Consider the following 19,489-nt stretch of genomic DNA (forward strand, 5'->3'; position numbering starts at 1 on the left):
GTCAAACTATTCTCCAAGACATCTGATGGTAGAACAAGAAGCAATGGGTGGAAACTAATCAAGGAGAGAAGCAACTTAGAACTGAGGAGAAAATTCCTGACAAAACAATTAATCAGTGGAACAGCTTGCTTCCAGAAGTTGTGAATGCCCCAACACTGGAAGTCTTTAAGAAGATGTTGGATAGCCATTTGTCTGGAACGGTATAGGGCCGTGATGGCGAACCTATGGCACGCGTGCCACAAGTGGCACGCGGAGCCATTTGTCAGGGCACGCGAGGCGCTGCCCTGTCAGCTGGCCAGCGCGCATGCGCGCGCTGGCCAGCTGAGTTCACCTTTTTAAAAGCTATTTTTCGCCTTCCCCAGGCTCCAGAGGCTTTATAGGAGCCTGGGGAGGGCGAAAAGAGCCTCCCCCGCCCCCCCCGGAGGCTTCAGGGAACGTCCCGAGGCTTCCCTGAAGCCTTCGGAACACTTAAAACCAACCTCCGAGCAACCCGGAAGTGACTTCCGGGTTGCTCGGATGGTCGTTTTAAGCGCTCTGAAGGCTTCAGGGAAGCTTCGGGACGGTCCCTGAACAGGCACGAGACGTGCGTTTCCATCGCCCGGGCCCGGATCGCCTCCACTGCGCGGCGCCTCAGGCTCGGCGTCCTTGCGCCCGGCCTTCACATCGCTGCCGCCGCCGCCACTGCCGCTAGGACGCCGCCTTCGCCTCCTCCTCCTCTAGCCGCGCCATCGCAAGGATTAAGGCGAAAGGGGGCGGGGGCGGGGAAAGCGAAGGGGGCTTTGTTGTCCTCCTTCTCCTCCTCCTTTCCCCCACCGGCTCGAACGCGGCGCCGGGGCCCGGCAGGCAGCGAACGAGTCGGAGCCTGCCGACTGGAGGAAGAGGGTGAGAGGCGGGTCCTGTGAACGGGGGCAGCACCGGCTGGGAGACAAAGGAGGGGAAAGGCGGCTGGCAGCCGAGTTGCGACTATTGTCGCCGCTGCTGCCGCCGTTCACAGGACCCCCCTCTCACCCTCTTCCTCCAGTCGGCAGGCTCCGACTCGTTCGCTGCCTGCCGGGCCCCGGCGCCGCGTTCGAGCGTTCCGTGAAGCCTCCGGGGGGGGGCTCTTTTCGCCCTCCCCAGGCTCCTATAAAGCCTCTGGAGCCTGGGGAAGGCGAAAAAAATCATGCAAAGCCCCCTTCGCTTTCCCCGCCCCCGCCCCCTTTCGCCTTAATCCTTGCGATGGCGCGGCTAGAGGAGGAGGAGGAGGCGAGGGCGGCGTCCTAGCGGCGGTGGCGGCGGTGGCGGCAGCGATGTGAAGGCCGGGCGCAAGGACGCCGAGCCTGAGGCGCCGCGCGGTGGAGGCGATCCGGGCCCGGGCGATGGAGACGCACGTCTCGTGCCTGTTCAGGGACCGTCCCGAGGCTTCCCTGAAGCCTTCAGAGCGCTTAAAACGACCATCCGAGCAACCCGGAAGTCCGGGTTGCTCGGAGGTTGGTTTTAAGTGTTCCGAAGGCTTCAGGGAAGCCTCCGGACGGTCCCTGAAGCCTCCGGGGGGGGGGGGCGGGGAGGTTTTAAGTGTTCCGAAGGCTTCAGGGAAGCCTCCGGACGTTCCCTGAAACCTCCGGGGGTGGCGGGGAGGTTTTAAGTGTTCCGAAGGCTTCAGTGAAGCCTCCGGACATTCCCTGAAACCTCCGGGGGGTGGCGGGGAGGTTTTAAGTGTTCCGAAGGCTTCAGGGAAGCCTCCGGACGTTCCCTGAAGCCTCCGGGGGGGGGCGGGGGAGGCTCTTTTCGCCCTCCCCAGGCTCCTATAAAGCCTCTGGAGCCTGGGGAAGGCGAAAAAATCATGCAAAAATGGGCGCGTTGTGCGCGCATGCGCACTGGGGGCGCGTTGCATTATGGGTGCAGCACGCCCGCACACGACCCCCCCCGCGCTCCCCCCACTTGTGGCACGCGAGCCAAAAAAGGTTCGCCATCGCTGGTATAGGGTTTCCTGGCTAGGCAGGGGGTTGGACTAGAAGACCTCCAAGGTCCCTTCCAACTCTGCTATTGTATTGTAATTAGCCAAGATGTTTATGAAATCATACTAGTAAATTGCCAGAAATTGGGCTTTCTGTAGAGATTAAAGTATTAAGATAACTGCAAGATTTTATTTATATATTTGCATTGCTGTACTTGTAATCTTGTTTTAATAATAAGATTCATCAGTATCTTCATTAAAATCATGAAGAATAATCACAGGGTAGAATTTAAAATAGCAACACTTCAAATTTCACAAAAAATGAGCAAATGCCTCTAGCATGACATAGTATCTTTCAGAAATAGCATTTTAAAATATATTGATCGGCTAGAGAAAATGTCTGAAAATAATAATGAAATGTAATGCCTCCTAATCTGGCAACAGTACTTAAAAAAATCATTTTGGAATATTTGTTGATTACAAACTAAATAAAAGTAAAGGTGCCTTCCAGGGATAAGACACGGCCAACTTTCTCCCAGCTAGGAAGTTAAGTAGAAACAGACCTTGTTAGCATGTGGATAAAACATTGTCAAGGAAGTCCCGCTGAGTCATTTTTGCCAAGGATCACAGAAGTAATAGTATCACTGTATACTTTTCTTCACCTTGAAGATCTAAAAATACAAACAGATTCCAGCAGGGCAACAAGATATAGATAAAACTTCTGAACCTGTGGGCTAATTTGGTGTATCCAGACTTACATCCATGCCCCCTTCATTTTTTCTGTATTCTTTTCCCCTTTCTCATGAACAGAAGTTTGAAGCAACAGTAAACTTCAAACTTCCCCTGAAATAGTGGTTCTTAGGGACATTTTCTGTGTTTTGGCTGTTTTCCCAATGTGATACGGGAATTTGGTTCTTAAGAGTGATTGTTTTAAAATTAACATATTTTTGTTTTTAAAGACATTCTTTGGCATGGAAAAAGTCGATTGAATGCCTGTATTTAATGCTTTATTTTTATTTTAGGCATATAAAGCAGTTGTTAATGATGCTACAATATTTAAACTTGAATTACCATTGAAACAGAAGGGGTAAGTAATCTGAATGAGTACTTGGCAATAATAGAATTCAATTTTTGTTTATATTTTGAATGTATATTTAGGATTGTCCTTGTTTTCTGTAATACTTGGGCAAACTTAACCTAGGCAATCTACAAACCTTGAAAAAAAAAGTGCACAGAAGCATGCACATAGTACTAAAGGTATATCAGATACTCAGATATGTATATCTACATATCTACTCCTAAAACACATTACATTAATACGTTATTGTTCAGGTTTAATGCATTTCCAAACCCCATTACTGATAATGTTGGTGATAACCATAAGATAATATTAAAAAAGAAATATTTCTAGACATTTTATTTATTTACTTGGAACTATAGTTGTCATTTTGAAGCACATTAAATCGGTAATAGAAAATGACATGACAGTTCCTCTAGGATCTTACAATATTTAAGTTTTCATTTATTTAATAAATTACACATTTATTTCTTTATGATTTTTGACAAACGTATATTGTCTTTTTATGTACACTGAGAGCATATGCACCAAAGACAAATTCCTCGTGTGTCCACTTGGCCAATAAAGAATTCTGTTCTATTCTATTCATTTCTCATGCATATTGAACTGCTTTTCTGTAAGTTCCCATATATATTTTATTTTATATTTTTAATTATATATAAAAATTAATATAGTCGCTTTGAAATAAAAGAAATAAATGTATACAATGCAAACATGTAAAAATATTGATTGTTTTTACATAAGGCATTTCCCCTTTTTTGTTCATAAAATAATGAGTTGATATAATGGCATGAAACCAATGTTAGTGATTCTGTATAACTTTTGGCGACTATTTTTTCATTTTGTCCTTAGTGTTGGATTGAAGACACAACCAGAATCCAAGTGTCCAGAGTTACTTGCAAATTATTGTGATATGTTATTAAGAAAAACACCACTAAGCAAAAAATTAACCTCTGAAGAAATTGAAGCAAAACTTAAAGAAGTGGTATGTTCTTTTTTGTTTCTAGTTTTTTATTTGAGAGAAATAAATGTGAAGATTGGGTAATTTCTCCTCAATGTCTTTCTGCCTTTCTGCTCTCAAAACTATCAGAACATAGTTCTTTTTCTCTAAATCTGAGTTAATAGCATTGAGAGGTCGGTTATGATTAGAATGCAGAGACGTGTTGATTTAGTCCTTAAAATAGTTGCTGATGAGGGCAAGGTGTCATAATACAGCTAATGGTTATACATCATTAGTAATGCAGTCCTAAACTTGAGCACTGAAAAGATTCTACTGATTGTGTGATATTCCCCTAAAATGTAAGTTCAAGATTGTGGTTGAAATCTTCACTGGATTTAAGTGAAACTTTCAATCCATTAGTTGTTGCCAAAGTTTACTTCAAAAATAAATTTCTAAATAAGTAGTATTTCCTTCTTCTTGATATTGTTGACATTCTGTTCCTCCCTGGAGAGAGAAGAAAGGGAGAGAGGAAGCCTGCTATATCTAAAATTACATTTCATCTTTAGGATATTGCATGTTTTAGGTTGGAAAGATGCTTTAGCGAATGGCATCTTTCAAAAATGAAACTATCTCAATATATTTTATTTAAAGCCCTGCTCTTTTTAAAATGTGATACAATCAAGGTTGTTTTATTTACATCTTTTTGAAATCAGATGACAGATTTTTAATTATCTATCTGATCATAGTAGGAGTTTGGTACTATCAAACTAGTGGAGTTTCAGTATATTAATATAAACTAATTTGCACCTTGGAACATTTCCTATCACTGATTAGTGATCACAATCCTTACTGGCAACCAGCCATCGTGTTTCATTTTGGGACTGTTCATATTCAAACATTTTAAGCAGCGGATATGGTATACTGCCTTTTGATCACAAACATATTTTTGCTATTTTAAAATATGAACAAAAGGCAGTATTATGGATGTATCAGTATAAATGAAGTGATGATATATGGTGACTGAATATGTTGATACACGTAGGAATTTTTGAAGGGTGGGGTTAATATAGGAATATATTATTGCTGATAAAATATATTCTGGAAATGCTGTTCTGCAACAGGAGTAAATACTAATAGCAATCATAAAAATATGTATAATGCTTTTTAAAAACAGCTATTGGTACTCAAGTATGTACAGAACAAAGATGTTTTTATGCGATACCACAAAGCTCATTTAACAAGGCGTCTTATATTGGATATATCAGCAGACAGCGAAATAGAAGAGAACATGGTTGAATGGCTGCGAGTAAGTTCATCAATTCTGTTGTTTACTCTTTTCTTTAGAAAGCATAGTTTTTAATTTAAAATCACACAAACTGTAAATTATTGAATCTTAAATTATCTGTAGCCTGGTCTTTAGTTTAATGGGAGCAAACTTTTTATTCAATTTTTTTAAAAAAGTAAAAATTGAACTTAGAACTTTGTATGTTAAGGTACCAACAATGATTTAACAAAGATTTATATAGATAAAATAGCTAGTTGCTCTGTGGTTTGAACCCAACCTCTGTTGCTTTCTCTCCCCACCGCTCCTTCCATGCATGAATGTGAAGAACTGATTAATTTCTTTTCCAGTTTAGTACATTTTATGTGTGAAATAAGTTGTTCTTATGTTAGTATGTGGATATTGCTAGTTCTAATAGCTACTCGGAGCTGTACAAAACCACTTGGGCTTTGTTATGGTTCAAGAGGCAGGTTTGAAGGGCCACTTCACTTGCTTTGCAAAAAGTCTTTGAAATGATTTTGCATGGGCCTAATAGTTTATTTATTTATTTATTTATTTACTGCGCTTCTAGACCACCCCCTCTCCCAAAAGGGACTCGGGGCGGTGTACAGTCCATACAAGAAATACATCATAATATAATTAAATAACTGAACAATTAAAATTGGTAAATAGGTAGATAAATAGGTAGATAGGTAAATATGGAGGAGGTTAAAAAGAAAGTTAAAAAGTTAACTAAAAAGATCAGTAGTAAGTATTTACTTTATTTAAATCATATAGTTATTGCTTCAATCCTCTCTCTGTGCAGGAAGTGGGTATGCCAGCAGATTATGTAAATAAATTGGCAAGGATGTTTCAGGATATTAAGGTATCTGAAGATCTCAACCAGGCCTTCAAGGAAATGCACAAAAATAATAAACTGGCCCTCCCAGGTACTTTTTATACTTGTTACTTTTTAAAATTCTCAGTGTCCTAGTAAGCCAAGATTATTTATATTTGTTTATCCTGGTTTTTTTCATTAACAAATATATTGGATAACTATAATACAAAATTGTGCATTCAGTTTCTTTGACTCTGTTCATACATTGGTTGATAGTTTTAGTGTTAGTTGGCTGAGCTTTCTGTTTTTGTTTTCTGTACAGCTGATTCTGTGAATATTAAAATTTTAAATGCTGGGGCTTGGTCCAGAAGTTCTGAAAAAGTTTTTGTATCACTGCCAACGGAATTAGAAGACCTTATCCCCGAGGTTGAAGAGTTCTACAAAAAGAACCACAGTGGCAGGAAGCTTCACTGGCATCATTTAATGTCCAATGGAATTGTAAGTATGTCACTTGCTTGCATTTTGTATTTCTGTTTGGTTTTGGCACCCTGAAAGTATGAGTGTATTTAAGCTCACTTGCTAATTTTTGGTCATTAACAGATAACTTTCAAGAATGAAGTTGGCCAGTATGACTTGGAGGTTACTACGTTTCAATTGGCTGTGCTTTTTGCATGGAATCAAAGACCCCGAGAAAAAATTAGCTTTGAAAACCTTAAACTAGCAACAGAACTTCCAGATGCTGAGCTTAGGAGAACTTTATGGGTAAGTCTTCAGCTCTTCAATCATATGATAATAGCATTGTGGGGACATGCATATTAATGTGGGAAGCAAAGAACAAGTCTTAATCTTTTCTACTTTTAAAATAAAATCTGTCTTTGAAAGTAGGCTTGCTGATATCAAGTTATTATCAGATTACATTTCAGAATGATCAAATGTAATATGATGTAAAGCTTTTCTTTAACATCTAATTAAGGTAACTAAAATTGCTAGCTTTTGCTTATGGAATCAAAAGAATGTTGTCAATTATCTGATTTTCATTGTCTTTTTTCTCTCCTAATTTACAGTCTCTTGTCGCATTTCCAAAGTTGAAACGTCAAGTTTTGCTGTATGAACCTCTAGTCAATTCACCCAAAGACTTTACAGAGGGAACTCTCTTCTCAGTGAACCAGGAGTTCAGCTTAATGTAAGAAGTGATAACTGGCTTACTCACAAATGTTTTATAGATATCCAAAGATAATTTTTAATATTGAATAGTTCAACTGCTCTTAAAGTTGAATTTTGCAATATCATATTAGAATTAAGCTACATTTTTTTACAATTTGAAATTGTAAGAGTTAAATGTTTTGATATACCTATATTCAGCTTTAGAAATACAAATCTTTCCTTTTTCCTGATATTTCCGTTTATTGAAACTATTATATTGACTGAAGACTGGAATTTAAATTTTCTTTGAATTCTTTTAAATTGAACAAACATTTAAATTTTCCCTTGTTTTCGTCGCTTAAGTATTCCAGTAATGCACTCAATATTATCCTATGGATTGCCTTCCCTGGGCCATAATCTTCTGCTTCTGAGAAAGTTATTCTTAGCCCACTAGAATTTTTAAAATAGTACTGTAGATAAACATTCTTAGTGATTGCAATTGATGGAAATTGCAAACTGGCTGTTAAACCAGTTTGCAATTGAATCGAATTGTGTTCCAGTGACTGTTGCAATGGCCAGAACTTTGAGGAGAAGTTGTAAATCCCTTGGTTCAATGCCATCATAACATCATAATAATCCATATAGTCTCTGTATGGATTATTGTTAGCATATGAATACCGAAAAATATGACATACTATGCACAGTATAGTTTATATTAGATGGACATCCATATAGCAGCAGTGGGTTTTTTTTATGTTTCTAAGGTAGAATAGCAGGACACCTGAGTTCAGTTTGAATTCTGAAATTACATGGCATAACCGTGCAGAATTCTTGATAACAATGCAGAACAATTCTTTTTGATACATTTTTACTTTTCAGTATTTCTTCCAGCTCTGATATTTTCTGAGAGTCTCTTATCCAAGTACTAACCAGGCTTGGCTTTCTTAACTGCCAAATGTAAATCGTAATATAGAGGCTGTGCAGAGAAGAAATAGGCCAGGTAAACAGACTTAGTTGTTCCCATGCATATGCCACATTCTTTGCTGACATTAAGGACAATGTAGTCATCTGTGCAACCAAAATCATTTTGTTTGAAGTTTGCACATAACTTGTTGTTTATATTGCCTTGTGGAGTCGGCCTTGTGCCTAGTTAAGAGTTCTCATTAAAGGTAGGTCAGATGGCCTGGAATAATATAATTAAAAGTACTAAGTACTAAATCCAGCTATTCTCAGCTTGAAGTTATTTTTGTGATGAACTATTTTTTAACTTGAGTTCTCTTTCATATATTGTGTTGAGATTGTGCTGTAACAAAAGTTTTTTAGGCAATATGCAATATTTGCAATTAGATTATACTGTTATGAAGAACACAGAATAAAATGAGTAAAGCACTTAAATATTAAGCATTTGTAATATTGATTATAGTGTTAGAGCACATTATTTTGTTAGTAAATATTAATTTCCTGTTTTGTGCTTTCAGCCATAATAACGTACAAATATAAAACAGTTAAATCTTTGTGAGCAAAATATTAACAAATCATGAAAAGCCATTAAATATTCAAGTAAATGGAAAAAACAAGATTGCTTTCCTAAAAATCATTGGAAATTGCATATGGATACAATTCCCAATGTCTGTACTCAGTTTCAAATCTCTGTAGTCCAAGTAGCTGTGTCTCTCAAATCCTCAAGAACATCCACTGATTAAAACTAACCTATATATGTTTATTCTTTTTTTGCATTTTCTGTTTGGTTTTTTTTTCAGAAAAAATGCTAAAGTTCAAAAAAGAGGTAAAATAAACCTTATTGGTAGACTGCAGTTAACAACAGAAAGAATGAGAGAAGAAGAGAATGAAGGGATAGTCCAGTTAAGAATATTACGAACCCAGGTATGTTAACTGATTGTAGGTTGTTGCTTTGTGCAATTCTGGAACCTAAGAGATACAATATACAATTATGGTATGCTATTCAAAAAGTAGTATTTTGATGCTTGACAACCCCCCCCCCCTCCTTCACAGTATGTAGATGAAAAGTAGAATTGATGCTATAGGCCCATGATGGCACGGGTGTTGGAAGTCGCACACAGAGGCATCTCTCCAGGCATGCCAGCCATCACCCGTTGCTCTTCTGGGTTCTGGCACGCACATGCACGCCGTCCAGTTCTTCACGCATGAGGGAGTGGTGGAAACCGGAAGAGCAGCTCTCTGGCGTGCATGCTTGTGCCAGGAAACTAAGCTTCCAGTTTCCAGGGCACACATGCACACCAGCCAGCTGGTCTTTGTGTGTACATGTGCACCAGAACCGGAAGACCAGGTGACTTGCGCACATGCACATGCCAGAAACTGTAAGCTTTGCTTCCCGGTGCACACATGCATGCCAGAGAATTGCTCTTCCAGTTTCCGGTGCTCCCACATGTAAGCTTAGCTTCCCGGCGCACACATGCGCACCGGGGGAATTGCTCTTCCAGTTTCTGGTGCTCTCTCACACGCGCACTCCTGTTTCGGCACTGAAAAAGTTCGCCAACACTGGTATAGGCTGTGGAGATTCATACATTCAACTGTCTCACTTTGTCATCAGAAGGGCTTCACAAAACAGGCAGGTGAAAAATAGTTTTTCTGCTAAGTTACAAGACACAAACTGAAAACCGGAAACTTCAAAGAAGAGAGTTTGAGTAGATTTCACTATATACAGTGCAAAAAAGAAAGAGTAGCAAGAAATCCAGGTAGATTTTTTTAATACTTCCACTTAAAAGTTCTTAGTTGATAGGTCCAACAATGAAGATTTGGGAGCCATTTTCAAGGTGCATTGCATTCCAAAGTTTACCAACTTCCACATTACTTGGCACATATTACCCAGATGACATTTTAAAGGTGTTACTAACAAGTGCCCATTAGTGGAATCTGGCATGGGGGGGCAGGGGGGGAGGATTATAAATAAGTATAAATTTGTAAATTAGAAAAAAACATAAAATATAAGTTTCCTGGTTTTGAGGGGTGTGCTTGTATGTATGTCATGGGGAGGAATACATTGGCCATCAAGCTGATAGTCATCAGCCTGTAACTGGCTCTGCAGTGCCATATGGCTATTCTAGATCACTTTGTAGGTTGCAAACTATAACTTAGCACAGGTTTGCCTCCAGCTGTCCTAATCACAACTCTGAATGCTCTACTTCTTTCTGTGATCCTTCTATCCCAAGGCTGTCAAACGGAAGTTTCATTGAGGGCCGCATCAGGGTTGTGTTTGATCTTGGGGGTCCGGACTAGGTGTGGCCAGCTTAATGTCACTCGGGTTGGCGCCTGTGGTGGCCCGAGCACTCTGTCAGCAAAAACGGGACTCCATTTTTTGGCTGCAACATCCTCCTGCAACCCTCTGCCAGTGGAAACGGTGTGCAGCCCTCCCGAGCTCCTTTTTCACTTTTTCGCAGACGGTTGCAGGAGGCTGTCGCGGCCCCCAAAAAAATGGAGCTCGGGAGCCCATTTTCGCTGGCAGAGGCACTGCGAGTTGACCCTTCACTGTTTCCCAGGTGGCTCCGCAGAAAACAGTTCTAAGCACTCTTCAGGCCGGATCTGGGCTGCGGGCCTTCAGTTTGACACCCCTGTTCTATGCCATTTTGCCTATATGTTGGATCATAAATAATGCTGTCCCACACTTACAAAGATTAACTAAACCTTTCCTCAGATTGGCACTTACTAGGTGTGTTGAGAGTGCACTTGCCAGAATTCCCAGACATTCCTGAGTGCCAGATTGGAGAAAGTTGTAAATGTAGAGGACAAGAAAAATGACCTTAACGGAAATATGCAGGCCATGTTGCCTAGTCCAGAGAGTATCTTTAACAAAGTCAGTTCCTTACTGTCTACATTGGAATAGCTAGTAAGACCAAATGAAAATTTTCTACATTCGCTCACTAGAATATAACCTGCATTTTCAGGTTATGCTATATCCATTTAGCTTTTTTCCTACATAACTGATAATATTGCTAAAATAAAGCCTAGGCCCATGATGGCAAACCCATGGCACGCATGCCAGAGGTGGCACGCAGAGCCCTCTCTGTGTGCCGTCGCCAGCTGCTCTTCTGGTTTAAAACACAGGGCGTTTGGGGGGCCTTTTTCGAGCTGTTTTTCAAACTGTTTTCAAGCTGTTTTTCAGGCCTGAAATTGGCCCCAAAAATAGCCAGAAAATGGTCCGGAAAACACCCCCAAAATGGCCAAAAAACCAGGCATGCATGCACCGGCTAACTGGTATTCGGGTTTCCGACACTTCGGCTTGCACACGTGCATGCGAATAGACAGGCATTTCAGTTTGGGCACTCGGTGCCAAAAGGTTTTGCCATCACTGTCCTAGGCAATCAGGCTGGTGAGTATGTATGTAAAGAGGTTCCTTTATCTAAGCTTGTCTGACCTTCCCAGTTACTAAAACAAACTCTTCTAGTTGGCAGAAAACTAACACAGTGACCTAAACTTGTGCAATTGTGTATATGGTATCTCTTTCGACTTGTTCGCTACATCCACTTTGCTTGTTTTGGACAAATATATCCAAAGTGCAATTTTCCCTTTTTCTCCTCCCTTTTTTAGGAGGCTATCATCCAAATAATGAAAATGCGGAAGAAAATTACTAATGCTCAACTTCAGACTGAATTAGTAGAGATATTAAAAAATATGTTCTTGCCACAGAAGAAAATGATAAAAGAGCAAATTGAATGGCTTATAGAACACAAATATATCCGAAGAGATGAATCTGATATCAATACGTTTATATACATGGCATAGCTTAAGGATTTACTGGAAAAGGCCAAGAAATGTGCATTGGGAGTGGTTTGGGCAGAAAAAAATACACAAGAAGACTGTGCTGTAAAAGGACTTGACCTGCATTACTTACTCAAATTCCTGCCTTACCTTACCAGAGGACTTCATTTTGTCAATCTCTCTCTCTCTCTCTCCTTTTTTTTCCAGTTAGCATGATGGTCTTCCCCTCATCTTGTGCACATTTTTAACAGCATGCTGGTTTTGTGGGGAAACAACATTCACAGAGAGCCCATTGTGAGAATGTTAGGATTTGATTTGCACCTGGAAGAGAAACAAAATCTGGGATTTTTATATTACAGAACTTGCACAAAGAAAAAAAAATCAGATATTCATGCACTGAAAAACTTTCTAGTTTTCATTTTCACATTAAAAAAAGAGAGAAGCAAATAGATTAGATGTAGCACTTCATACTTTGTTTTGGAACAAATGCCTAAATGTACTGTCCTCCTTTTGATCTCTTCCCCATGTATAATAATTGAACAACACACAAATGCATCACATCTATAGATACATATTGATCTGTTAGCTTAAACAAGTGTTTCAGTATGCTAGTAATCCTAACAGGATATATTACATACGTCACATAGTTTGCTTCAATCTCCCCCCCCCCTTTTTTTTAAATATTCACTTTATTCATGGAAAGATGTGTTTGTAGTGGAAAAAAATATTACATGTATTTGTTTATACATTTAATATTGACATTCACTATTTTAGTATACTTTCAGAAAAGTAATGCATTAAACATAACCAGTACACGGTTCCCTCAAAATAATTAACATTTTGACAATTCTTATATATACCTTTATTTATTTGAAAATAAGTAAATGTATGTTTTTACACGTAATCATACTCTGAAAAAAAAAAGAGAAAGTGTGGAAGAAGGCATGTCTTTTTGTCCAGTTTGACCAGATAACAGATTGTTCAATCGCATAGGCTGTTGACTTACTCTACCAATAGCAGTTGTACCATAGCCCCATAAGTTTAATGCAGGGGTGTCCAAACCTGGGAACTTTAAGACTTGTGGACTTCAACTCCCAGAATTCTGGGGATGCTGGCTGGGGAATTCTGGGAGTTGAAATCCACAAGTCTTAAAGTTCCCAAGTTTGGGCACCCCTGGTTTAGTGGGATGTATCAAACCCACCACTAGTTGAAGGCCCTTTTCTCCGTTCCTTAAAATTAATCTGCCTCAGATTTAAGTGAAGAAACACATACTAAGGCTGTGAAATATAGTTTAGTCTATAGAGGGCAAAAAGAGTACAGACTTTCAGATTAAAATAAATGCTAGTAAAGGACTCCCAAGTTTTTAGCTTCTCTAAATGATTTCCTACTGTGCCATATTGCTAGCACCTCTTTGCAAAGCTATGTTTGAAATTTTAGCAATGCATACACGTTTTGTTATCTTTCAGTTGTTACATTAGACTATGGCTGCTAATTGGTGGAAAAGTAAGATCAAGACAGTGTAATTGTGGGCCAAATGAATTTAGCAGGCTGTATTTTACGTAACAGACAGTGCCAGGAATATAATCCAGTGGAAATGGAAATCAGTTCAGTTTTCTTTTTCTGATTTCTCGTCTGTACTCACTTGTATACAATCTTCCTAAGTAAATTCTTAAAAAGTGCACAAGGGAAGGAAAATTCGTCCCATCCTCCAAATTGGAAACTGAACTTTGAATTCTGCCTCAAAACCTTGCACTGATGCACACATGCAGATTATAACTACCACCTGTAATGAATGTCCCAGGATTAGGTTGAGAGAACCCTACCATAATGCAGTGGAGTATTGCAGGCATTCATGGTTATGGAAAAAGCAAGTAAATGAAGACAGGGTGCTGACCTGAAGTTTCATCTTCTGTATTTATGTGCATTTTTTATTACTTGTAGAACAGAGATTAATATTTTTTAAAGTGTTCGCTGCAAATTTAACATAGGATTGTTAAAATCTCAATTTCAAAACGTTGTGAATAAAAGTCAGAAAAAAGTTGTATATATTATCCAACGTTCAATATATGCTAAAGGAAAGAAAACTAAAATGGATTTACCAAGAAGTCTTTTGTACATGCTACAAGATTTCCAAAACTGCATTTGATTTGGAAATAAAGTTAGAAATCGGTAGAAAAAGACAAAAAGTTTTTTTTAGAAAGTATGTACATATTTCTAAAATTCTTTGGTAGAGTCCTTTTGACTTTGCTTCCTGTTACTTTGGCTGTGAAAGGAGCAGGCATGTGGCATTGAATATCCAACCAGCCCTAAACCTCATATTTAATGACGTCCAAATGCTAGCAATCTCACTTTCAGAATGATTTCATTTCTTAGGAGGGCAAGTCTTTTAAAAGTTACATTTTGTGTCTGACTTCTAACTTCCTTTAGGCTTAATGAATAGCTCTTCAGAATTACCTCTCTCTGCACTTCCTTTTGCCTCTTGGAAAGAGAGATAACTGATGCAGTGTAAGAGATAGTTTTTGAAGGGAAAATTGCTAGACACCCCAGGTATACATGGAATAGTTTTTGGAGCATTCGTGTGCCTGGATGTTGCTAATGGAAGACTGCCCTTATTTACATTAAAAATATTGAATACTCGTGTCTTACTTTTTATACCCATTTCATTCATAATTTAAGTGAGTTCAAAGCCAGAAAATAGAACCAACAATATACTATAAACCCTAGTTTCAGTACTTAATGCAAATTGGAATACATGCCATGTGGAACATGATTCAAAACTCACACCAGCAATTTTCTTACAGCTGCAGCATCACATTTAGCATTTCTGCTTGGACACTTTCAACAAGATGCCCTTAAGGCGAACTTTGTTGTGAAGGTAGCTATATATGGCTTTAAAAAATATACGCAGAAGTGTGGATACTTTCACATTTAAAAGTAAATGAAATAGTCCTTGCAATATGGCACTTTTCAAGCTGATTTTTTTTAGCTTTGGATTATTATTTTTGTTCCCGCCAAAGACCTAGAATAAAGAGGTGCTGCTTCTAGGGGGGGAAATGTTGCCACAAGCATTGCCACTGGTTTGTATTAGGTTATATTCTAAATGTGAAAAAATACTCTATGAAAAATAATGTGAGTTGCATTGATATAACTATACTTACAAAATGTTTTGTCACAACTAATGAGGTTCATACTCTACTTCGAAGTCTTCCATTTTTTCCTTAATCCCATTGATGTCTTCATGTACTATATTCATTTATTGTTTTTCTTGGAGCATAGTGTAGTTAAATTTAAGTTTTAGTGGTGGTTCTTTCCCCTTTCCCTGTTTTTTTAAAGGTAACATGACCTGAGTAATCATAAACTTTGGATTTTGTTCGCATTATGGTATCAGTTGTGGAAGGTACACATAAAAATACAGAGGGGAGAATTTTGATAGGTTCATGGACAAATTTTGGTATCGAGTGCAAAATTATTTTCATGGAACTAGTTGGAATGCTGTGTTTGTAAATTCAAGGTTCTACGTGTGAAATAAAACAGTACTCAAGAGCATTTCTGTTAATAGACTATATGTAGCCTGGAGTGCAGCGCAAACTTGAGTTTCCAAGGTTGTCATATCTATCTACATATGGTAATTTACAGTTTGAATGTATGCCACTACATATGAGATAATGCTGTACAATTTTGACTGGTAGCAATTTCTTCTTGTATGGCAGTCTGGCTGAACTATTTTGATGTACTGCTTAATTTTTGGATTTTATTTTTTAAGTTGTATAATTTATTTTCATGCAAATAAAATGTAATATAAAATATTCTAAAAACAGTATCATGACTTTTTTGTTCTAAGGATTTCTTGCATTTATAATTCTACCCCACATCAATAACCATATTAACCAAGATCTGAAAATGGCTTCCTCAGCTCTTTCCATGTTTTGTAGGATTGGGACCTACTTGATTAATCCTTTAGTAACAATTTTGTTCGCATGAATATGCTAAATCATGTTTAAGTAAACTGATTAATCTAATTTTCCAGGTTCACACAATCAGAAATTAAGCAGGTGTGCTGGATTTGTAAAGCACTTTATAGTATTGCTTCCGCATTTTTGCTTCAACAGTTCTTCAACATATAGGATAACTGAGTTTGCTAGAAGTAGGTGGAATATAAAATGTAGATTTTGAATCCCAGAAAGGGGAAAGAAAGTTGCAAATCACTTTAACATTATAGACCACCACAACAACAACAAAAAGCATGGCTGGATGGTCAGCAAAATTTCATTAAGGGTTACCAGAGATAGGAACATATCTATTTTAACCTGGATCAAATAAACCAACGTTATAATCCTTCCCTTTACTTTTAACAATCTTGGTCTTTAATCCCTTAAAATAAAGTCCTAGTATTTGATTACATTTTTTCTTTGTTTTTCCAAAATTTACTGACAGTGAACAATCAGTGGAATAGCTTGCTTTCAGAAGTTGTGCTCCATCATTGGAGATTTTTAAGAAAAGATTGGACAGCCATTTGTCCAGAATGTGATAGGGTCTCCTGCTTGAACAGAAGGTTAAACTAGAAGACCTCCAAGGTCCCTTCCAATTCTGTTATTCTACCAGAGGCTAAACAAACAGATTGAACTGTTTTCTCAGATTCTTGGACTTAAGTGAGTGAATTGTACTATGCTGTATTCAACTGATTTATGTTTGTTCATGATTTAAACAGTCTTTGTTTTTTATAGTTTTTATTGTCTTTTTCTCACTCGGCTAAAATAATATTTATGCATGTTCAAGCACTTTGTAAGCAATTCTTACAGGAAGAATTGTGCTTTTATTACCCAATCCTCTTTTTACAACTTGTAATATGCTCCTCTGCTATCAGTGCGCAATCAAATTTAAAACTCTGGTGAATTATATACTAGAGTGTAATGTGGTAAAAACTTGTAGAAAAAGAATGAAGCCTAGGAAGTTTTCCTGTTATCTCATTATTCTTTGTTCCTAAAATCTGCTGTGGTATCCAGGCTACAGTAAACATATTTGGTGAAGAGATCATAAGCCAATGATTAAAGCTGGATCCCATTATTTTAAGTGAAAAGGAACCAGAGGTGGTATTCAGCCAGTTCTGAGAGGTTCTGGAGAACCGGTAGCGGAAATTTTGAGTAGTCCAGAGAACCGGTAAATAAGCTGGCCTCGCCCCTGTTGCCTCCCAGCTGATTTTCTTTTGTTGCCCTGAACAGGAGACCAGCTGGAAAGCAGGTTAATGGGGTGGGGATTTTCCCACAAAGTCATGCCCACAGAACCGGTGGTAACATTTTTTGAATCCCACCACTGAAGGGAACATAATAGTAATCCTCTACTAATTTCAGATTATGTGATTTGTTATAAAATATACAAGTGTGTGTGTGTGTGTGTGTGTATGTATGTAAGAGAGAGATAGAGCTCTTTCTCTGTATATATATTTGTGTGTGAGGGTGTATGTATATGTGTTAAATTACTTGAGAATTCAAAATTGTGCTGGAGATTACATCATACTGTTGTGCAGCACATTGACCAGGTTTCCTCATTTATTACATCTGCATGATTTAATAGCCCATCTGTGGCTATTACTCACGTGGTGCAAACTTCAGGGGTGCTGTTTCTACACCCGACACCCACTGGGTTTCTGTATTTCCTTTTGACTTGAAAGATGTCACATTTGGAGGGAGGAGGACAACTAAATCACCCAGAGAAGACAAGCTGTACATCTACCACTGTCTCTGGTTGATGCTTATTCTGCTGGGTGCAAAGTCAGAGGAGAAACACTTTGCCTTTAATAAACTCACAGTCACAAATCAGGACAACACCATTCAGCTTGTCAGCTCTTCAAGACAGACTAGTAAAGAAACAGACTCCTCAAGAATAATGGAAAGACTATTTTGGGGATATAGAGCAATGTTTTTCAAACTTGGCAATTTTAAGATTGCAGATTTCAATTCCCAGAATTCAATTCCTAGCCCTGGGCTCAAAAATTCAGGGCTTAACAGACATCTTAAAAGTTTGCCAAGTCTGAAAAACATTTATTTAGGCTACAGTTGCAGAATCTTGGAAGTCTGACTCAGTTTTCCCTTTCTTCCTTTTTATACTCCAGGAAGTTAAGGCAAAGCTATTAAGGATTTCTTCCTAATGTTTTACTTCCCAAGCTTAAAACATGTTTTTACATCCGTTGCTGTAGGACTTCTTCAAGGTGACTGTTAAGTCCTCGAGGCTACGACGCCATTGACTATCATTGCCGGCCCCTGATTGGTTGAGACGCGAGCAGCCAGCTGGCGGGAGAATGCAGCCATTCTATTGGTTCAGCGTCTGACAGCTCTGGTATAAAAAGGGCTGTCAGCTGTCAAATGCTGCTGCTTGCCGGGTTGAGCTTTGCCTTACATTTTGCCCTGTTATACTGTTAATAAAGGTTGTGTTGGCTTCAACCTGCCTTGCCTCAGTTCCTGTCTGCCTCGTTCTCCCTACAGAACAGTGACCCTTTGGCTCGCTGCACAGTGAAACCAATGCACCAGACCCCAGATTGGCAATCAGAATTGATAGGTTACCCTGACATGCTTGTGCTAATCCAGGGAGAGGCGGAGAACGCTTTGACTTGTGTGTGTGTGTGTGCCTTTAAATCAGTGTTGACTCCTGGTGGCTGCTTGGACAAGTCTCTGCAGTTTCTATGGCAAGTTTTTTTTTGGGGGGGGGGGAAGTGATTTGCCACTGACTGCTTCCCAGGACTCAAGAGAGGAACTCAGTGCTCTAGGGTTAACATCATTGCCCAGAAGATTCATTGGTTGCCCTCTCCCCTCTTTTTGGAAGAGCTTTATAGCTCCCGCTGCCTTAAGAAAGTTCAAAACATTCTTAAAGATCCATCTCATCCTGGGCACCCCTTTTTTTGAACTATTGCCATCTAGCAGACTGTAGACAAGGACAAATAGGTTGAGAAACAGCTTCTATCCCAGAGCAGTAACTATACTGAATTCTACTGCATAGTGCAATATTAATGCAATATCAGGGGTTTTAATTCAATTGTGCAGAATGTGAAGGCTGTGTGTTTGTGTTTTTATTATTTTTATCGTTTTCTTATGTATGATGTACACCGAAGGTGGCATTTAATTTCGTTGTACGAGGTGCAATGACAATAAAGTAAAGTAATGACAAGCCCAAGGTCACCCCGCTGGATTGATGCCTAAAGCAGGGCTAGAGGCAGCGCTTTTACTCACACAAGGAGTGGGATGGGGAGATCATTCCCATCCTATCCTGCCTTGATGTACGCCAGCTATTCTCCACCTGGATCCTTCGGAATCTGTGAGACCGGTGGTTTTTCACATTTGGCCATACCGGCTGGGGAATTCTGGGAGTTGATGACCATACACCTTAAAAAGTCAGCAAGTTTGAAAGACGCGGAGTTACATCCACGTTGCTCAGCCATATTGTCTCTTGCAGTCTTCTTTTTCTTCCTTGCAGGCGTTTCTTGAATTTCCTACTTCTAGGGTTCTCTGACGTCACCTACTCCCCGCCTCTTGCAACAGGCTCGCCTCTCTTCTACTGGCCCGCCC

General features: G+C 39.2%; 1 protein-coding gene across 2 annotated transcripts in view; it reads left to right on the forward strand.

Annotated features, from left to right (window-relative positions):
* CUL5 (cullin 5) overlaps positions 1-15,748 on the forward strand; it is a 37,509-nt gene extending 21,761 nt beyond the window's left edge. For both annotated transcript variants that reach the window (XM_081952911.1, XM_081952912.1), the window contains exons 11-19: positions 2,959-3,023; positions 3,867-3,999; positions 5,129-5,260; positions 6,042-6,165; positions 6,376-6,551; positions 6,654-6,815; positions 7,118-7,236; positions 8,957-9,080; positions 11,763-15,748. In XM_081952911.1, coding sequence (XP_081809037.1) covers positions 2,959-3,023; positions 3,867-3,999; positions 5,129-5,260; positions 6,042-6,165; positions 6,376-6,551; positions 6,654-6,815; positions 7,118-7,236; positions 8,957-9,080; positions 11,763-11,957 — 1,230 coding nt within the window. In that variant the 3' untranslated portion in view covers positions 11,958-15,748. The remainder of the gene's footprint in view (positions 1-2,958; positions 3,024-3,866; positions 4,000-5,128; positions 5,261-6,041; positions 6,166-6,375; positions 6,552-6,653; positions 6,816-7,117; positions 7,237-8,956; positions 9,081-11,762) is intronic.
* The last annotated feature ends 3,741 nt before the right edge of the window (positions 15,749-19,489 follow it).

The sequence above is a fragment of the Natrix helvetica genome (assembly GCF_964273705.1).
Source record: "Natrix helvetica genome assembly, chromosome: 4".
NCBI lineage: Eukaryota > Metazoa > Chordata > Lepidosauria > Squamata > Natricidae > Natrix > Natrix helvetica.